This window comes from Eufriesea mexicana, unplaced genomic scaffold (assembly GCF_001483705.2).
Source record: "Eufriesea mexicana isolate 0111107269 unplaced genomic scaffold, ASM148370v2 scaffold2143, whole genome shotgun sequence".
Lineage (NCBI taxonomy): Eukaryota > Metazoa > Arthropoda > Insecta > Hymenoptera > Apidae > Eufriesea > Eufriesea mexicana.
Genome location: NW_016910297.1, coordinates 864,130 through 886,557, shown reverse-complemented (window position 1 = coordinate 886,557; position 22,428 = coordinate 864,130). Strand labels below are relative to the sequence as shown.

Genomic DNA, 22,428 nt, shown 5'->3' with positions numbered 1-22,428 from the left:
AATCCTTAACACGAAATTTATTTAATCAATAGAAAATACTTGCGTCGATACACGATGTACTTCAAAAATATTAACAATATCATCGATAATTTCCATCAAAGTATTTTTTACAAACGTAATACTAGTTATTGTGCTTGTTGATTTAGAGATGACACACCAGCGATTATTACCTTTCACTTACTCAGATGGATTTTTCTTTACTATAATTCACTAAGCAAAATATAGAGTGGAGTGAATTGATCAATTCACTGACTGCTAATACAAGAGTAAAGGAGAACGGTAACTGAGATATTCTATCGTGACAACAGATAAAAAATTCGTTATCCGTTCATCGCCGATCACCAATACACGCCTCGTCCTATCAGCATTCAAAAGATAAGCAATTTTCAACGTTCTGAAGCAGGTTTTGCAGTTATCTAATTCATCTAGTTCGCAAAATTCGTCGAGTGATACTTGTAATTTTATCTAGAGTAGGAATCATAATAATATTCGCTAATTAAAAACTTTTAGTTAACTAGGTATATATTAATCACAACATTGTTTTCTTCATTTCTTAAAATTTATTTATTTAATAATAAATATCTTTGAAAAGTTTTTCGTTTCTTATTATAAAACAACGTTATCGCAGCGTTATTACTGTTATCATTTTACTTTGACAATATTGAGAATCAAAAACGGTCGATAAAAGATCGTTTTAAAAAGTAACGAGTAACGAAAAACGTTGCAAAACAAACAGTTGATAGATAAAACCATCTTATCGAAGCCGCGTCGGCGAATGACTCGTGCACATAATTTGAATTGAATTCCCCGCGGCGAAGAGCGCTGCTTCCCGAGCCTCCGGTAGATGGCAGTCGTGATCGTGGTAGAAGAGACAATGCGCAAAGCGCTTGACGCGGGCAGTCAGACATTTAGTATCGTGGTGTTCGGTGCGTGTGACGTCTTGCCTCATTGCGTAATCGGCTAAAAGGAGCAAGCGAGAGGGAGAAAATCATCAAACCGTAGAGGCGATTTCAGCTGTGCCTCGCGCTACCGCAAACGCAACAACACTGCCTGCCGCGGATCAAGAGATATGCCGCAGAGTGGAGGCGAATATTGCTAGCGCTGTAAAGGGTGCGTCTGGATTTTCCGCTGGCGGATCGATACTGAACGACGAGCAGCTTGATACAGGAAAAATGTCGGCAATGAAGTCCAGTGGTTCACCGGGAACCGCTCGTGTTTTACCTGTGCTGAGCCACTTTAAATACGAGCATTTCGTCGCTGGTATATCTGGCGGCGTGGTTTCCACGCTAATGCTGCATCCCCTGGACCTGATAAAGACCAGATTTGCAGGTAAACGATACGAGTGTGTCATTGCTGACGACATAACGGTTGCGGATGCAAATGGCGGGTACAGATTCGATCTGTTCGATATAGACACGTGGTGCACGCACTGCGTCTATATTTATCCATGTTAAACACAGAAAATGTCCTCACTGTTTTTGTTTTCTTTCTATGATTCATACGCGTGACACTACACCATTTGACTTATAAACGATTCATAATGTCGTTAGTTTCATTCTCACGTGGAGTTGGCAGTCGCAGAGACCTTATAATAATTATATTTATGATGTAATTTCGAAACAAATGATACGCCACATTCGCCGCAACAGTTTTGTCCCTATTAACTTTCTCGTTGTGAAATCTAACTAGGAACTAGGTATAATGTCGACTATTAGTCATAGTTTTACAGTAGCTAAATTAAGATAATAGATAGTCAATTTAATCTTGAACATATGTCACGAGCAGGTATTTTCATTCGTCGCCTAGGTTCATTAACATATCTGATATGTGGTAAATGGATAGAGTAGAGCAAAAAAAACAATGACGTTTCCGGTCGATGCTCCTATCATTTCAAGCGAGACAAGGTCGAGCGAGAAAAGCACATGGCGTTATCTAGAAGAATCGAGAAATATCTTAAACCGGCTTAGAAATTTCCTATCACCATTAACTTTAGCTCGTTCGTCATGGTCTATTGTAAATTCATAAATTGGATATTTTACACGGCCGGAAGTGAAGTTTATCAGTATTGATTTTATCGTATGCTTTGTCCAAACAAAATTTTATCTTTCTTTTAGAATTTTAATCCGACGTCGGCAGTTGATAATCGAATAGCGCCATGCTATTTATATTTACCGCGCTTTCAGTCCTAGTTACTTACTACGTGAAATTTCCGGTAAAACGTCTCTTATCGTCGAAACATGAGACTTTCTAAAACAGAATAATCTTATCTAGTAATAATGTTTCGAATGGAAAAATTTTGCTTCTGTTTATTGCAATTGTATTAAAAAATGTCTATAATCGATGTAAATATACATGACACGTTTACGATAGCCATTATTGAACGATCGTTGTCGGAGTATGTATATATCAACCGAGATGAGAAAAATAAGGAATTGGCAAAAGAAACATGTGCAATTCAGATTATAGCGATCCCGAAGTACCCGTTTCGAAATGAAATGGAAAGTTCTGGTCAACTTTCGATCACATTTAGCAGTGGAAAGTGGACATTCCTGCGGTTATAAGTACTATTCGCAACCAAGCATGTTACGACTTGACTCATCGCCGATACGAATTGTAAATAATGTCGGAGCTTGGTCGGTGCGAGTAATTCCAGGAAATAGTGGGAACAACTCGTGACCATTTCAACGGACAGCTCAGTGGCTAATTAAGCACACAGTGCTATATTGGTTTGCAAAATATTTCTTATTTATTTCAACATATCTTATTTATGCATATTACATTTTCATATAAGCTGTATAATAATTATTCGAATTTAATAGGGTATTGACGATTTCCAGTGGCACACAGGAAGTTCTTTTATCTCTGGCTGAAAATTATCGTTAATGTTACAGTCGACACGAGGCTTATGCTCAAGTTACTAAAAGAGTACTCGGAATTGACCAGGTTATCGCTAATGTTATTCAATACAATACAGCGAACGACGACCGTTGCTTGGTATTGTTCGTTTTCCTTGTATTTATATGCATTCTGGCAAATGGCAATTGAAATGTTTATTACGTTGTCCATCAAAAAGCTTACCGTCATTTATTGACGTCATTTGCATTAATTAACCAGTCTGCTCGTGTGATCCATTGATCCAAGAGCACTTATTCCAGCCTACCCGAGGCTTTTGGGCCCGAGGAAATTTTAAAATGGCAAGGGTTTAAAAAAAAAAGTTATCTACCATAGCTTTTGATCTCGTTATCATTGAAAGGCCGATGTCGATGTCATCAGGAGGCTCGTACTCCGTCGTATTTTCGTCGTAAAATTCGTTGGCTTCATACCAAACAGCAAGAAATTCCGTGGATTGCGTCAGAAACACGTGAGCTCGGACGATTAAATTTTAACGCATTTCTCGTGAATTCGAAGTCCCGCCTCGTAGGAGGGAAATATCAATTCGTTGAATTAATCGTTTGAAAACTCGTCCATGGCGATCGAATGAAGTATTCGAAATTTATTCTCATCGAGTAATAACATGTTGAACAATTGTATTATCCGTAATTTGCATTTGTCGTTTGAAATTTAACGTTCCCATGGAAATTCGTATCAGGGCCCGTGCATGGAATATTCGTTAACTCCAAAATGGATAAGCCGTGTATCAAATGACCGATTCGCTTGTAGTTACACATACGTAGAGCGTGCAATTGTAACACGTTTCGACGTAAAACGTTGGCAGGGTTATATTCACGAAAACATTACCGCTATTGTTGTTATTAAGAATTTATTATCACCGTTCGAAGAAGTTTTCCGATGTTGCAATCCGACAGGCTGCAACACGTTTACAAATATGTAATACGTCGATAGCTTATCGCAATAAACATCTCGTGTATGCGAATAATAATGAAGAATTGTTTCTTTGTTGTTTGCGAGCAAACGAATTAAATGCACCCATGGTAGGCTAATGTTTATTCGAACGGATTCGTCAGAGTAATACAATTAAAAATAAAATAATATTTCCACGGCAAATCAAAGTGTCACGAGGCTGAAGTTACAATAAACTCGTTAGATAAACCGTGACACGTGACCAGAGAAAAAATAATTAGATTTTGCTTATCGCTTGGCTCCTCAACGTTATCGCTGAGAGTCGAACGAGGAGAACCAGCGACCGTTCCGGACAATGGTACCCTTTAAAAGAATTCACATGTCAGCTCGCCTGCCCTCTGTCTAGCTCTTCCTTCGATCAAATAAACAAGATGTTCGTCATCGTGTTCTTTTTACAGTTAGCGATGGACATTCACGCGTGGGTCCGCAATACAAGAGCCTCAAAAGCGCGGTTATGCAAATTGTTAAGACTGAAGGAGTGACGGGACTTTACAGAGGTGTAACGCCAAACGTTTTAGGATCTGGTGGTGCGTGGGGTTGCTACTTCTTTTTGTAAGAACCTTCTACGATATTAATTAGTAGAGAAACTTTTCATCGTAGCATTTCTCAGCCTGATTGAATTGTATAAATAATATATGGCAAATGTTTTCGTTTTCAGTTACAATACCATTAAAACATGGATCCAAGGTGGAAATAGTAGGAAGCCTTTAGGTCCTACTATGCACATGTTCGCCGCAGCGGACGCTGGGATTTTGACTTTAGTTATGACAAATCCGCTTTGGGTAGTAAAAACGCGTCTATGTTTGCAGTATATGGACGACAAACATCTTCCGGAAACACTTAGATACAATGGTATGGTAGATGCAATTAGAAAGATTTATAGGACCGAAGGAGTCAGAGGCTTGTATCGGGTAAGAGAAGTTATGGTTGATGAAGAAGCTATATCGAGCCTAGGTTTAATTTTAATTGCTTAATTGTATTATGAAATGTTCACAGGGCTTTGTACCTGGCATGTTTGGTGTCTCCCACGGTGCTATTCAATTTATGGTTTACGAAGAATTGAAGAATTGGTATAACAATTACTTGCATGTGCCAATTGACACGAAGCTGGTACGTTCGGTATACGATTTTATATGTTGAATTGGTTTGCCACTTGAAAGGAAACTTTGCAAAAATGTTATCTTCATTTATAGGCCACATGGGAATACATTTTCTTCGCGGCAGTTTCGAAATTAATTGCCGCTGCCTCGACTTATCCTTATCAAGTTGTTAGAGCACGACTTCAAGACCATCATCACAACTACAGAGGCAGTGTTCATTGCATTAAATCGATATGGAGGTCAGAAGGAACAAGGGGTTTTTATAAAGGCTTAACACCCTATCTTTTACATGTTACACCAAATATTTGTTTAATTATCGTAATTTATGAAACATTTTCTAATGTGCCTACAAACTCTCATTGACTCTTGAGGTTACATTAATCGAAAATTTTTAAATGTAGAAGGAAACGAGAACATATTAGTTTCATTTAAATATTCTATAATTTTTCGAGATAGAATTACGCTTTGATATTGGAATTTTCTCAGCCCTATATGTAATCTATAAACCGATAGAGGTAATCAAGAGATCATTTTTATTTGAGGCCATTTTGTGTGGGTTGTATTTTAAAATTTCTTATATTCTTTCTTTTCATCTCTGACATTTTTCTTTCTTTTTCTCGTCGTTACACGGAGGTACATTTGTAACAGTATTATTAGAAAAACACTATTATTTCTTCATGTATATATCTTCATACAAATGTTAAAGCAATACATCCATTCTTAGTTTCGACGTGGTAAACTTTTATCGTATTTTCACGTTGTATTTTTCATTAGTATCTCTTTATTGAAACAATAGTGTTGTTTAATATCGAATATTTCTTACCGCAAAGGAATAAATTAAGAAAAAAATAGCTATATAGTGGTTGTAGTATATACAGCTACTCGATTAATTTAGGCAATATTCTTGGGAACTCTGTTTAGGACGGTAACTTACATTATGAATATTATTGGGGCTAGTTTTATTTTTCTTAGTAACAGCACTTTTATCGAATTTACACCTCTCGGTAAATGTTTTGATGTTTTAGAAATACACGTTTAACTTATTCAAACTTATTTTTGAGAATTTTAAGAACGCGCAATTCACTAGATTCCTTTTTTTTTTACTAGGATCAATTAGAAACAGTCTACAACGCTTATCGATCATGTTATGACTGTTTCGTACAGTAAAAGTGAAAAACATAGAAAACGAATGATATTATAGATTTTCTCGCATAAAACGATTCTTAATTTTACTTCTCGAACATACAATAATTTATACAGATCAAGCATATATTTTATTTATTCGACATTTTGCGTATATAGAATAATTTTATTTTCTTCTATGAGACATGAAGGAAAGAAAATTTGTAGGGCTTACAGAGGATTAAATTATTTTTTTTATTAGCGATGTTTCTTTGGGCTGGCACTCAAATATATGATATCTGTCAAGTGTATTAATATTCCTTTAAGAAGAAATTACATTTCAATAGTCCTACTTATTATAAATTAATGTTATTTATACCTGAATTAAGAACAGTTTTATTTAAAAAATAGTTTGTACTTCATTGTAAAAATATAATTGACGAAAGGTACATGGTGTTACGAAAAAAATGGAAGTCGCGTGATTGCGTAAATAACAAATCATGCGTATACCTGCAATACTTGCAAACCATTTTTTAATGCGAATATGTGAAAATAAATAGAGAAATTTCCGGCCCTCGTGTGATCTGTAAGCAACAATGCTGATCACAAGTTTCGATTAAAAATAATTGAAAGGGAGATGTGCGTAGGAATGTAATAATTATTTACGGTTTAATTTTTACCTATGTTATATTTCTGTATGCAATGGATATAAGTACCTCATTTTGAGACATCAATAGGTAAATGTTGCAAAGTTCGTTGTAGAGTCTGGTACTCGGCACAACTGATAATATAGCAATAAAATTCGATGTCATTTCAATTTTCAAGTACTAGGTTCAATTTATTTATACATATTTCCAGTCGTGACAGGAACTGATTATTTAAAAAATGAATGACTTAATGAAACGAGTTATTGAAATGCTCTTTCGTTATCGCAATAGCAAGCGCAAAGCTTTTAACGAATTATGCGTAAAGTTTATATAACTTGTTGGAAGAAAAATGTTTGTTAAACGATCAAAAATTTGGGAGGGTGTGTATCACTTCCTGACCTGATATCAGTAATTGATTGTTCAGATGTTTTTCTTTGAATCGGATGATCGTTTTCAAATACAGTTTCGTGTTGATCACTTATCTTTTTTTTTTTTTTTTTTTTTTTTTTTTGACGACTTTCATGAATTAATCGCTGTGGCGGGACCACAGTTGTTAACGCACGGACGATATGTAGAAGAGCAGTGTTTACGTATGTGGTTGGTGTATGGTCGCGTGCATGTGAAACATGAAACGTAATTGCGATTAGACGAATCATTTGTTAAACCACCAGCGGTACGATTTTTGGACGTATTACGTATGATTTATGACGTTGTATGTGTACAACATATCAAAGAGATGAAACCATCTGAATGAGAAATAAACTATGTAGAATTGGAATTGTTTAAATTTTAAGAAACTCCTTTATCCATTTTTTTTAATTTCACACGGATGAATACGATGCTTTATCAAACCACTTTGCTACATCTACCAAGAAATTTACAACGGCGATTAAAAAAGCAGATAAAAACGTAAATAGAAATATACAAGAGACTCTTACATAATGTATCCATCAGTGAAAGGAGACAATGAAAGTACGTGCACTGTTTACGGTAATCGTCTGCAATGTATGGTTATCGCTTAGAATGTTCGTGACGTACGATGACCTTCTTCTTTAGAGAGACACTTTGATGAATGAATCACGACAAGAATCGTACGCCGGTTCAAGTTTAGTGCAAATGAGAACGTGCATCGTAAATAATTGAGAAAGTCCTACGCAATCAACGATGAAAAAGAGGAAGCAATTAATAAAAGAGTATTGCTGGTGGTTAATTGCAGGTATGAACGGTGGCGTGGCTTTTACAAGGGTCTGTGTGCAAACCTGACCAGGGTAACTCCAGCGACCGTGATCACGTTCGTGGTATACGAAAATATGTCTCACTATCTTCAGAATGGAAACACAAGGAGTGGAGATAATATTTCGCCCGTATGGATGAAGAAACTCGAAGACAATTCAAACACTTAACTTAAGAATTATATCGAGAAATGATCTTGTATCACTATAAGCGATGGTATTGAATGGTCTATTTGCTCCAATTAATCGCGAAATGAAATTACGTTTACTCGATTAATGTGTAACGTCGATTTAATCTGTAAGTAAACAAGTGTTTCGTTCATCGAACTTGGACTAAATTTTTGTTTCGCTATTTATTACTTCGCGTCCATGATTCTGTGGTATTGTAAATGTTATTCCTCATACGTTGTTACTGTGGAAAGCAACTGTGAACACATTACACATATTTTCTATCGTTGAAGAAAAGTTCCTGTTTATTTTGCGACATTTTTCACACCGACATGCTTTCTTACTCTAAAATGTTATTTTAAATAAGCTATATACGCATATGTCCTGTGTATTTATAACGATATCCTAGAAAATCGAAGTTAGTCCTTTATCTGAAATGTATCGCGTGTAGCGTCTGTGTAATAAATTTGGTCGATAATTCGAAGAGAGTTAGATAATATTCCTACTTAACGTCGAATTAGATCGACTCGTGTGTTTAAGAAAATACTGTAAAGATGTATAGGTGATGTCTTCTTCTTCGGTAAACTGATATGCTTAGTAAGTAATCGAAATGTTCCTCATTTCCAGTAATTCATACGATATTAACAAATCATACAATAAACGATACAATATTGTACAAACATACTGTTTATCGATGTAGATAAATATTATTCATCTCGCAGGTATAAAGGTCGTTACGTGTATTTTTAAAAGGCTCATTGTCGGCTGACAGTCCGTGTACTATATCGAGCATTATGAAGATTGCGTTTAATACCGGTGGCTTCTTTAACTATTATCGTCGAGATCATAGTGCCTTATCAAGGCTAATGGACTTTCTGGGCATTTTTTATAACGGTTATCGCAGTCCTTCGCGTACTCAGCCTCGGTGATCTCGCTCGGGAGATCTTCATCCTGCGACGAGGATGGCCTGCGACAAAAATACAATAACGTTACAGACTCCTTTTCGGAAAAAAGCATGCTCTTAACAAAATATCTTTCGAAGCTTGTAGACAATTTAATCCATAATTTCTGTTGAAACTACGTTTTATACGATACTTTAACCACTCACGTGAATAAAATTTGCAACACGTTGCCAAGCACGCCATTACCAGTTAAAGGATAATTCGCCACTTCACAAATCATTCTCAGTAGACAATTATCCCCGGAGTATCCGAAACTGTAAAAGAAAATATCGCAATTTTGGGATTAAATCGCGTTTCATTTTCCTTCTTTTCTTTTTCACACATTGTCTCCCATCGGTTTCTTTACCTTTCTAATTTGTTTGCGAGAATGTCGTACGCCAGCCGTCGATCCAGGCTTCGTTTCTTGAAGTACGGCTCGTGCACGTAATAACTGGAGTTCCATTCCCCTGGCAGGGCGTAATTCGCTTCGAAGTACACGGAGAATAACACCGATTTGTCCGGAATATCTACGGGTACTCCGAGGGCGAAGAATATCTGCAAAGAACCATTTCCTTCCCGATAACCGTTTGCTTCTACACCGTAGTGGAACGACCACACTGCGACGTGCAATATTTTCTTTAAATTTATCCAGTATTTCATGCGTTTCTGGGATGAAAAATCAAATTGCGGGGACGGTATCGAGTGAAAGAATCACCGATGCCATTAGTCGATAAAATATTAATGATTGATTCTGTACTTCACCCCCATGCCGCTGCCCTCGGGAAATCCAATAGATCTAAGATGCCTCGCTACCCCGTGTGTGATGTTTTTCACCCCTGAAACCTGCGATACCCACGTGAGATAGCACACTACGAGGATGTACATCCTGACTGTTCGTCTGGAAGGAATACGAATGCGGCCTGTCGTGTCCGTGATCCCATCGGGGTACAGATTATCGTTGGACCGGTTCGTAGTATAATTTATAAGAGAGGAACCGGCGAAATCGTTAAAAATTTTACCAAGCACACGACACCGCGTTAATCAACCAGAGTTTGCCGGAATTGTTTGCTTCATTTTCTAAACGATACCCTATGGCGTAAGATCTCAGGCGACGAAGGCGACTTAACGATTTATAAACCCGTCGCGAGAGACCGGTCGGAAAGAAAAGAAAAAGAAGAAAAAGGAAAAGAGAAGTAGGAAAAAAAGGGGACCGTGGACGTTTACAGCAGGCTAATAATTGTACACCGTTAACGAGCCGTAACTAGATTTGTTCACGTGTTCGTGCAAACGCGTGAACTAACGATACCGCTACATTTTTCAGCCGGAGACAGTCCCCGGCCATGTGCAAACATTACAGATCGGATCCGAAAAGGGCATTAAACTGTCCAATCTCGATGTCACGTCTTCGCGCGAGTCACATTTCAATCATTATCATATCCCCGGCGTCCCCGGAGTCCGATGCATCTCTGTGAATTCGCGAAATCTAGCCGGATCGGGCCGAAGGGGTTGCAGACGCGTTTATCATCGCAGGGTCGTTTAAAACAATCCAAACACACGGCTGCGACCGGATCAGTATGCATTAGCCCGAGATTGAATTAATCATTGAATCGCAATGCGGCTGTTTCCGCGTTGTTTAGCGCATTCCGGATTCAATGGCGAACTTGTAATTATTCTCGGGACTTTGCGCGCGTCTCGTTGCCAACCCATGGCCGAATAATACGGGCAAACCTGCCCTCCGTGCCGCCGCGGGGCTTTCGGATATCTAGGACGAAGTTTCTCGTGGAAACGCGCACACACGCGGACCGAAGATACATCATTGATTAGCGGCCGTGCGAATTCGCCGCTCGCGGATTTCGCCTACGTCTCTCGCGATCCTACGATTCTCGTTTCCTAAACTTTAGTCGACCTGGCCTCGAATTTTGCGACCACACTGCGGAAAACAGCCGAGAAAATTGAAAATTCGCCACGTTGCGACGTTGACTCGTCGTCACCGACACCACACCCCTTTCCCTCGACTATGGCCGATTTTGCAACCCTTCGCGCCCAATTCTGTCATGGTATTCGATGATATTCGCACCCCGTGACTATGCCGACGAAAAATCGGGAATTACAGCGACCGGAGAAACACGTGGTCGGGAATCGTAACGGAATCCATTTCGATGATTCACCCCCGGAAACGTTCGTGGAAATTTTTAGTCGAGCTTTTCCGGAGATTTCGCGATTTTGCGAACGGACGTTCAGTCGCTGGCTCGTCGTTAGACATCGATCAAGAGTGCACGATGGAGTGGTAAAGGGGAAAGGAGAAGCCACAGAATCGCGTGTCGGGGGTTCGAACGATTGCAGCCCGTGCTGCACGAGCTGCAGTTTCCAAGATTGTTCGACCAACGGTTCGCAGATGGCGGCCGATGGTTGGTATTCAGAAGCTGCAGCCCCGCCCATCTAATTTGAACAAGAACCTTTTCGCCGAGCAGAGAGGTCAAAATTTTCGAACATTAACCACCCAGTGGAGTTCGTTAACTCTCGGCTGATGGTGCGGGAGTTTCGATTAAAATTTTCTGGGAAAACGCCAAGGGGTGTTTCGTCCCTTGTGCCGAACTAGAACCTTCGTACGTCTCGCGCGTAACTAGAGAATAATTCTGCGAGCGATTTAAAAGGCTGAGACCTGAAGGGACGGAACGTCGATACGAGGAACGCGTTCGGAATCGATCGATCGATGGAGGATCGCAGGGTAGATTTAATTGGAATTCTGACACGGGGGAACGGAATTCGTGGAGGATATTCACTTTCGGAGCATCTTTTTTTCTAACGCTAAGCACAATGCGAGCTGGAGTTATCGATTCCGTGGTTGAAGTTTTTTCCAGAAGAAAGGGCGAAGATAAGAAGCGGAAGCGAGCGCGGTGGACGTGTCTGCGCAGTGCGTGGAAATTCGTCCCCGAAAGGAGAGAAATCGGAGAAAATTGTGCTCGATGCGAAAGCTCCGCGGCGTGGAGGCATCGAACGATCGAATTCGATCAATTTTCGTCGTTAGCGGAGCGAAAACGGAAATTGCCGAAACGAAACGACGGGAAACGAAGGAGAATCGTCGGAGCTTTCGATTAAAAATCCGTCGGAGTACGTTTACGCGCGTTAAACGTCACGGGAGCATTTAAAGCGCGGCTTCCGATGGTCGAGGGGTTAGTGGCGTTATAATAAACGCGATTTATCATTTCCGCGGACGTTAAAAGCGTTTCTGTCGCTTCTAATTAAATAAAGCGACGAGTTTCGGTTGACTGGCAAACAACGGAATTACGCGGTACTCGTAAGGTGTGCCGGCGCGCACACAGAATATATCCCTGCGGGGATGTCGCGAGTTAGGATCTGCGGAAATGGATACGATCCTTTTGTTTGCCGTTGAGATTCCGCGAACGGAAGACAGAGGCAGCGGAGAACAGATGTAAAACGGGAACGGCTAATGTAACCTAAGAACTAAATTATCCCGCGTGAATTTACGGCAACCTAATAACCAGACGCTCATAATCGTTAATTCGAAGGGAAACCCGAAGAATATTCGCACTATAGAGAGCCGAGAATTTTGCATATTCCTCAACCGCGAATATTCGCGAATATATATGTATATATATATACGTATATTGGACGCTGCGGGTGGAAAAATATAAAAGCCGCGATTTATGATTTTTTGCGATACGAATTGGCGATAACGCGAGAACGATAACAGAGAGTCGCGGTGGAGCAATGACTCGGGTCTTCGACTTCTACCCAGAAATTTCGGGGTTCAAATCCCGACCGGGACTGTTTTCGATTTTTTCAAATATTACGAATTTCTGAAATATCCCCGAATTCGTCTACGTCAAAAAAGAAGAGAAGAGAGTCTCTGGATAATAAAATGACCATAACCGCAATAAAAAATAACCCGGGATGTGTGGAGAGAGAGAAAAAAAAAAAATATTGCGCGAGTGTGAAGTTGAGAGAACGCGAATATATATGAGAATGAAATTGCAGTTACCGGGCCCCGGGACCTGGGGGAAAAAATATAAATAAAGCATTTAAACGTGTTTATATTAGACAATAAAAATTATTATATATTAATTGAAATATATAGTGACCGAAATAAAAGAAAATAGTAATAAAAACAATAAAATAAATATTGTATATAAAACGTATTCGAATTTAACTAAAAATCACACGCGCGAAGCTTTTTAATATCATGGTGCGTACAACGAGGCACGAAAATCTCCATCAAATATATTTGTCAGGGGAAATGAATGATTGGTTGATACCTAAAGTATCTAGAGCGTGATTAATTACAAGCCGCACTGATTCTCGGAGTACGTCTCGGAGACTTATTGCAGTTTCAAGTGGAACAACATTAAGTACTGGCCAGAATCCGTGGCGCGAGACTTGGAAATCGCCTTAGGCTCTGTCAAACAAGTTCCTCCTCTTGCACGTCGGAAGTTCGAGGGGTTGCTTTGAGGGCTCGCGAATCGGAACGATTATGAGTTTGCTCAACGTCAAGCGCGCCGACGATCGACGGGTATCGCGGAGGGATTTAACTCCCGTGATCGCTTCTCCGGCAGATATAGGTCACATTTCACGGCGATATCGTGGAGTACGCGTTATTGTCAATAAAGATGGCGGGGAAAAAATCCCGACCCTTTTTTAATATCCTAAAAATACACCAACCCTTCGCGAGTGGACTCATTTCGAGATTGAGCATATCGGGCTAAAGTTCAATCACGATGGAACGCGTGCTTCGTTCAATTTCGATAAATTGACCGCTGTCATTTCATCGATTAAAAAGTCAATTGGAAGGCAGAGGGAGATGTAACCGGAAAATGAAATCAGACTCCAGCCTCGTTCGAGGAGCATCGTCGATTCGAGATAATTCTACAACGTGTCATTATCGCATCCGCACCCCTAACGCGGGGCGAGTCATCAACATTTCGAAGTCGTGACGCTGAAAAGATGGAACTTCAATTTCGCCCGACATTCCGGCAACCCGATCGTAAAATCCAACCTCGACCTTTGGATCGGACCTGTCGGTTCGTCCGATCGGTTAAAGGCCCAGAACGAAGAGCGGAAGCTTAATCGTTGCACCCTGTAAAATCCGCACCTGACTTTCTTCCACCGAAATCGCACAGTGGTTGAGAACGATAGAACACGCTCGTAAATTATCGTATTAAGCCATGGCCTCGATTTATGGCGAAACGACATCGTCGAAGTCGTCGACACGTGGATTACCCAGTGACGGATTTAGCCTTCGCGAGACCCGAAGCGTTACCAATTTTTGGGCCTTGTTAAAATGCACGAATTACTCACTGCGTTGAATCTTCGATCTAGGTACTCTCTATAGAGGCTAATATGAATTTTATAGGGAATAAAAAGATCTTGCAGTAGAGAAGAAACTCGTCGCAAATTGTCATTACAGGACATTGATTAACTCCCTGTCCCTAGTGCCCTATTTCCCATTAACCCTTGCACGATAGACCGATTACGCAAGCAGTGAACTCAGGGTCCACTCTGACCCGTGTCTGAATTTGATTAATCCAGCATTTGAATATACAGAGTTTGGTCGAAGATTCGCCAGGTATTATTTGGAAATTTACTATTTCCGGTATGAACATAAGCATCGTATTTAAGGGGATTCGGAATATTCGCGCTTCTAAAATCGAAACACTTGTGCCTTTAGGCTAGATTAATTTTACGACTTCGTTACAATCGCGTTTTCAATATGTAGAGGGAGCACAGCACAATAACACAGTTTTGGATTAATAAAATGATAATGTATGTAGGGATACTGATAAATTGGCATACAGAGAATAAAAGATGGTACTTTATTCTAAAATATATATATTTATTACGAGCTAAATGGGACTAATTGTAAGAGTAAAGTATAACTGAAAGATTAGGCTAATAACTGATCTATGATTACGCGACTGACTGACACTTTCACGTATATCCTTCGATTCTGAAGAACCCTCTCCATACACTTTGCCTAAAAACTTCCTAGCCTGCACCCTTATTTAACACTAGATTTACGGAACCCGTCAATTTGACGGAAGGGTTGCTCCAATTATACAATGGTAACAGATTTAGTTAACTTATATTAGGACTGTTAATATAATGTATAATTATTTTTAAATTAGACTAATCGTTAAAACAAAAAAGGCACGTGATTTCCTGTACCTGTCAATTTGACAGGTGTCCTTAGAAATAGGTATACAGACAGCTTCCGTAAACCTAGTGTTAAACCTAACAGTCTCTCTTCTTTCATACGCAGGTTTCCTTTCTCGATCACTCATTTACCAGGTACTTCAAATACTCAGACGTATTTTTAAACTTTCGCTCATTTCTCGCACTCGATACGATCATAAATCCCTGCGCCCGGTTATTTGTCCCTTTTCACGCACCCCAAATATCACTCTGAATGTTCGAGTTGAACCCGAGATTGTTCTTTATTATTCCTCACTTCAAGAAAAGACCCAAGCGGTCCTATGCCCTCACTCTCGAACCCTAAAAATATCCTTCAAATATGGCGTTCGCGCGAGAACCTCTAGAGGCCCCGTAACTGTGTCAAATTAATAATGTTTGGAATTTTCTTTTCCAGGGAAAACACCAGGTACTTCGTGTGAAATTCGCGGTGACACGCGAACGAGTCGCAATATATGATTGGACACGGACTTATTCAGAGGGAGGCGCATCTCGTCGGCGCGGGAAAGAATTCCGCTGGAGCGTGCTCGTTCCCGGCATCGGAAACGCCTGGAATCACCGGGAAAAAGTGTACCGTAAGCGTTTATTCCGGTTGAGCTGCTTGCGGGGCTGTAACTCTCACGAGCGAGCGTCAGTCCGACGAGGTTATTATCAAGAGAAATTAATTTCAACCGGCAGAATCACGCCCCGCTTCCCGCCAGGTGTGTGTACACATTTCGGTAAGTTAATGCTCGCGGTAAATTAGCCCTTCAGAGGAAGGAGGAAAGGGAAGAGGGAACGAAACGGGGTGGGAGAAAGGGAGAAATTACCTTTGCCCCGTTCCTCTTTTTCCTCCTTTTTCCTTCTTTCCGGTTTTCCGGTTTTTGCTTCTGACAGAAAATCGTATCGCGCCGCTTTCAGTGGAATCGCGCGTAAAAGGAAGGCTGCGCGCGATATCGTCGCTAACCTTTTTCACCCTTGGTCCCTTTGTCTCCTCCGCCCTCTGCCGTCGTCGTCGCGTTTTTTAAATATCCGTATTTTAAATAACAAGCCGAGGAATTCCGTGCTTGTAAGGCGAAGACGCAGGACGTCCGGTGAATGCGACAGGGTTGCTCGTCTCTTTCTTCACCCTCCGCGTCTTCCTTTTTAACTAGGATGCGATTTAAACGGTCTTGTCCGATTTAATGGTCCTCCGTGCGGAAAATCGAGTTTCAAGACAGATTAAGTCGGTGGGTAAACGAAATCGGTCGATTCCCATGAGGATTGGAATTAAAAATGGCGCAACGAAGCACCGGGAAAAAACGACGCGTCCGCATGGTAAATAGGAGCTCGAACAGGGATTAATGGCGGGGGGGGGGGGGGGGGGGCAGAAATAATGGTAATTTTTAGAGGACAGTCGGGATGTTTGCGCGGAAAAAATAGGAAAAGTTGGCCGAACACACGGCCCAATTGGCGTTCCCTTCAAATTGGCCGGTCGAAAGCGTTTAAAATTGCCGTTAATGTTTTTAACCTGCAGCCCGGAAACGCTGAACGCGCAATGTTTCGTGGATGGACGCGAAACGAGTTTGTTCAGCGTTAACGAATACCCCATCGGCTGTGGTGGTAGCCGAAACGATTGTTTGATGTCTAATCGTTCGCGCGATTTCGGTGATTCTTTATTAAAATTACCGCCTCGATTGGATCGGGAACTTTTTCCAAGCTACGAGGACCGTTTGCGAGGGTTTTTTCGTCTCGGTAAATCGTTATCGATGATGTTTCAACTGGACCCGTTTTACGATATACCGGAATCAATTTCGTACACCTGATACTCGCGTTCTTGTTATTTTGGTCGATAATTCAGTCAACGCTTTAATTACGAATTCAATTACATACTTGTGAATAATAGGCGCGTAATCCTTTATGGTAATTCTCCTGTATCGCTGTGCGTTGCACTCAACAAGTAGTTTGTTAATTCAGCGGGCTGTTAAGTCTCGACAAACACGTGGTTGTTTAAAACCGATTCAATTTTCAGCCCTGGGTAATTAACCATTTACAAAGAGGTGCTCGAAATACCTCTGCGTAACGAAGGTACCTCGAAAAGTCTTTCATCCCTTCTCCCTCTGGCAACGTTTCCTTCTGGAATCACGTTCCACCGCAAACTCGATCGTCAGCCGCAAATATCGTCTTAACCGACCCGTCTCCGAAGAGAAGGCGACGAAAGAAAAAGAACGAGGCAAGAAGAGCATAGAAAAAAGGAAAGAAAGAAACGAGTGACTTAAGAAAGCGAGAAAAAGGTGTGTTGGCCCGGTGACGCGAGAACTCGTCCACTGGACTCGACCCCAATTCCCGTTGGTCAGTTCGAGGGGGTTGAAACCGGGGTTTCGCTTGTATCCTCGCCATCTGGAGCCCCTGGCGCGGCTGTACATACCTGGTTAAGGGCTGACAAAGTTAATTTTGTAAAGTGTGCGTCTGGGACTGGACGTGTTAAACGGACCACGGATGCGGAAAGGGTGGCCGGCCCGATAAGAATGCTTGCGAGGCCGGATGGGCGAGTGTTATTCCGGAAAAATATGGGATTGAAGCCGCCGTCGGGAATGGAGGGTGAATCCTGAAATACGCAATCCGTTGGTTGTTTACCCCAGACGCCTGAGAAATCGTTTCTGACGCGATTCCACCGCGGAAGGGTTGCTTGGCGAATTGGAAATTTTCGAGCGATCCATGACCGCTGGATTTTCACGACCTTATCCCGGCAACGTGGCCTGTCGCCCGCTAGGATACGAGTATCAAGGGTGAATCTTCGAGGTACGGGGCTGTGCTCGTTACCCGATGCATCCGAGACGATGCCGGGTAATTAATGGCATTCGTCGATGCCAAGATGATGGATTTAGCGGCCAATTCCTTTATCTAATTGCGAGAGAGAAACCTTTGGGAAGATACATCCCGGATTAAGGGCTGACGAGGTTAATACCACGAGGTACGTGCTCGGAATGGTGGATGTTGATGCGCCTTGGAAGAGCAATAAGCGCAACAGCCATAGCAAAGCACTCACTCGTATCCGTGTCTTTTCGCCCCTAAATGATTACTTTTTCCCCACCAAAAAGGAATCTCCGTTTCCGCGATGACACCGGTAAGATCCGAGGCCTGAATTAATCCGCGAACGACGCGAGAAACCACGTTGTCAACGTCGACGTTCAATTTGCAAACAATTACAGGCCGCCTGTGAGGGCGGGGGGCGAGAGAAGAAGAAAGTGGTTACGGTTCGTGATTGAAGCGACGCGACGCCAAAGCCGCTTGATTGGTGGCGTGACAGAGGGCACCAGGCATTATAAATCCACGGCGAAATTAGTTTTGTCGCCGGTCGCGTAAACGGAAATTGGAAGCCACCCTTGAAATACGCAATCGCTGGCAAGATGATATTGCTCGGTCAACTCGAAAAGTCGTTCGTTCCTCCCGCGAATCAGCTCCAATCTGCGCGTTCCTCGGAGCCGCAGGATGTTCCGCGAGAGGGTGGATCCTCGAAATAATCGATTCGACGCTGCATACGATGAAGCCGAAAAAGAGTGGCTCGAAAACCGAGCGGACCGATCGCTTTCGACCGGTTGCAGCCGTTAATAGCACTTTAATCCGATACCTCGTACCGCGGTGATCGATTGCTCGCGATAATTATTCTCGTTCCCGTCGGTACTAGACTCCAGTTATCGAGTTAAAGGTCGACGCGCTGCTTTTATCGCGGACGCTTCCTTTTTCCCGGTTTGCCTCCCCCTTTTCCCCGTTGCAATTTAGCGGCTACTCGCGGGCGAATTTTCGACGGTGCACACCACTGTCTTCCTTGGAATTTCACCGCGATATATAGAATGACGGAATTAATTTTCGTCGAGACGAGCAGAACTTTGTGCTTCCTCCTTTGAGAAAAGCCGAGGTGGCGCGTGCGTTATTTAACGTTCGAACGTCGGCCGGGAAGTGTAGGAAATTACGTAAGAAGAGGGTAAAGGTGAAGAAAAGAGGAGAGGAAGAGAGGAAAGCGATCGCGTCGGATAATTCCAATTTTAATTTCGAAGAGGAGACGAGAGACGAAGGTATTCGGTAAAACGTAATGTCCGTCTCATTTCGAGCGAGTTCCGTGCCAATGATTGGGATAAAAGTTTCACAGAAAAAGGAAGCGGACGGCGATCTCGGAAAGTTAATCTACGGCAAAATTACAATCTGGAAAGTTGGCGGATGACAAAAGCTCGTAGCGCCGGCGTCGATGATGGCGCGTTAGTTAGCCCCGCTGTAAAACGAGCTACATCGGAATGCAATTAGTTTTTCGAACGACTACTCGAGAACGCGTGCCGACGCTCGTTTCCGAAGCTCGGGAAACATCGGAGAACTATGCTCGAATTCGTCCAAGGTTTTTGCCACGCGATCCCCTGGATTATTAATCCTCCATCCTCGTTTCCTGCGTCTCTTTTTCCCTCGTATCGAAACACTGCGTCGATCGATATAATTAAAAAAGAAAATCGAGCAACAATAATTAATCGAAAATACGATTGGACAGAAATCGAAACGCTTTAAGACCCACCGAACTTGATATTTCTCGAGTTGCACCGGCAAGTAGTCGCGCTAAATGTCCCTAAATTGTCCAGAGATGTCAGTTTTTTAGCTCGAGTTGAAACACCGGGATCCTAAGTCAACGAAAATTGCCCTGGTCGTTGAACAAACGAGCGAAATCCGTAGATACGACGATAGTTCCGGCCGGGGTGGTCGGTAGGAGTGGCTAGAGCATCGGAGTCGATTTTTCGCCGGTCAGAATTATTTGCGGGATCGTAATCAAAGTGTCCGTGGCAGGAGGCCGGGTTCTGGCAAATGAAAGTCCCGCGGTTCCCTAGGACAGAGAACGGGGCCGATGGTGGACGGGAAAAAGACGAAACCGAGATGGAAGGGATGGTCGTTGACAGCGGTGGATGGACGCGGTTTGTTTAAGCGAAATGATGCAAGGCTCGTAGATATACGCGGTGGGAAATGCAATTTCTCTCTGGTCTGTTCGGCCCGGCTACAATCAACCCCGACCACTGCTGGGGTCTTTGTTCTCTCTCTCTTCTTCTTTCATGGTCGTGCCAACCCTCTCCGACGGCCTATCCCGAAACGAAATCTATCCGCCGCTCGTCGCGATACGCGGATTACCCTGTGAACTGCGAAAAAAAAAACTCGTCGGGGATGAAGATTGAAATATCGTTTCCGCGGACCATTCCATCTCGCTTCCACCCCATTTTGTCTCCTCTTTCTTCCACCATTATGCTCAGCCCGATCGTCTACCCTAGATCGTGCCATTATCGCTCGCTCACCCTCTCCATTCTTTTTTCCACCTTGCGTCATGGTCGCCTAGCGTAGATCCGTTTTTGCGTCTCGTCTCTACTCCCTCCCAGCCATTCGCCTTTTTACATCCTCCAATTCCTTTCGGGATCTCCTCCGATCGTCGCCGGACGATAGGTAGACCTGTCCGTATCAAAGATCGAGAGAAAGACGGCAGCGTCGAAACACCTGATAACGCAACGTCGTTACGACCGCCGGGTATTAAATAAACGATCGGTCGGACGACGATGGCCGGCTGATGAAGCGGAAAAACCAAGGCTCCGAAGAGGAAGACCGGGTCTGGCATCGATTTTCGTTCCTCACCGGGCAGAAACGTCGGCCAACCGCTGCCCTGCCGGAACTGTCCGGTTTGGTAATCAACGTACCAAGAGGGTTTAATCGTGGCCGCGGCGGCTTTATTTTCAGCCCGGCCCCGAACTTGAATCCTATCAGATTGCTTCATCGTTGCGGAATACACGGCCGCCAGCTCAGCGGTTGCCCTGTGTCTCCGATGTCGCGTTACTCTTTGAAGTTCAAACTCGCGTCCCCCTTTCGGCTCGATATCTGGGTTTGTTCTTGGTTTCGCGTTGATTAGATTTCCAAATGAACTTTGCCAACTCCTTTCCTACGATTCCGTTCGAACCTTTGTGCGACCTCCACGTTTGTCGACGAGAGACCGGTCTTTGCTGATTTATGGCTAGTCGCTTTGATTCCCTCGCCCCTACTCGGCCAAGTTTCACCCGAAATCCTGATCCCGATTCGAACACGGTGCAACCTCCTCGATCGTGCCTTCAGGCCCCGAGTCCTTACAGTGTTTCCTTCTGAGTGAGAATGAATTTTTCCCTCGATGTGTCTGTGTTCGTCATCGTGGACCAAATCCATCGAAACGATTTTCACTCGCATCGCGATTATTTTCAAAGACAGAGAAAATTCAAAATCCAACGTGATACTTCCAACAGAACGTACTACCACCGTCATCGATCTCGAATAGACCCCCGTACCCTTTAATTCCCCCCGAAAATTGGCCATGACTCGCACTCGCGTGTGTGCTCGACGCGAGATCTCGCGATCTCGGAGAGCACGTGATTTCTCGCGATTTCAGACAGCACGTGATTTCTCGATAATCCGTCCACGGGCGAGAAATCCTTAACCCGCGGATTCGTGGGCTCGGGGGTGCGCAGACGAATATCTCTAGTCGATATGCAAATTTCAGCGCGATTTGGCGTCGTCGAGAGGCGAATCAATGAAAGCTATTACTGGGTCGGATTATTCGGGAAATTCGCGGAAAGTAATTAATGCTGGCTGACGGAGGGGGATTCAATTCGCCCGTATAAATATTGTAATCACCGGTTAACGAACTTTCCGTGACGGATCGATCGGCAAAAATCAACGCGCGAACCGCGATGGCGCGCATCGGTGGTTGTTGGTTGGAACAAGGGTGATCGGGTTCTGGTGAACCCTGGCCAGCAGGACGGACGGATCGCGACATTGACAGGTATTTTTAACTGGCCCAGGTCGGCGGAACGGGAGGGGGGAATTTGTTTTCCGGAAATTCGTGCCGGGAAGTTGGCGCGGAGAGGAAAGTTGGTGCGAGATGGCAGCGGAATTCATCGAAGATTTTTCTTTCTCTCGGGGGGCGAAGTCTGCGGGAAACGAGCCGGCGAACTTTCAGATTTATCGTTCCACGTGATTTCTTATCTTGTCCTTTCTTTTTCCTGCTCCTTTTCCCTCGACTTTTTATTAAAATCTACGAGTGGAGGAGTTCTTTAGAGGAAAGCGCGTTGTCGTGAATGAAGAAGCACATTCCGTCCCTAATAAGTGGTTGTTGCAGGCCAAGAATTTCTTCGGATGCTTGCCGCAT

The 22,428-nt window shown here is 42.8% G+C and overlaps 2 protein-coding genes across 2 annotated transcripts; one reads left to right on the top strand and one right to left on the bottom strand.

Moving 5' to 3' along the window:
- Positions 1-867: 867 nt before the first annotated feature.
- LOC108549848 (mitochondrial folate transporter/carrier) lies at positions 868-8,598 on the top strand. Its single transcript, XM_017903418.1, has 6 exons — positions 868-1,329; positions 4,260-4,413; positions 4,520-4,772; positions 4,858-4,971; positions 5,055-5,200; positions 7,947-8,598. Exons 1-6 carry the CDS (start codon positions 1,173-1,175, stop codon positions 8,131-8,133), a joined length of 1,011 nt encoding a protein of 336 aa, XP_017758907.1. The 5' UTR covers positions 868-1,172; the 3' UTR covers positions 8,134-8,598.
- A 357-nt stretch (positions 8,599-8,955) lies between these two features.
- LOC108549822 (uncharacterized) lies at positions 8,956-9,956 on the bottom strand. The gene is made up of 4 exons (XM_017903359.1): positions 9,834-9,956; positions 9,439-9,626; positions 9,239-9,346; positions 8,956-9,097 (listed from the first exon to the last, which is right to left on the bottom strand). Exons 1-4 carry the CDS (start codon positions 9,954-9,956, stop codon positions 8,956-8,958), a joined length of 561 nt encoding a protein of 186 aa, XP_017758848.1.
- Positions 9,957-22,428: the final 12,472 nt, after the last annotated feature.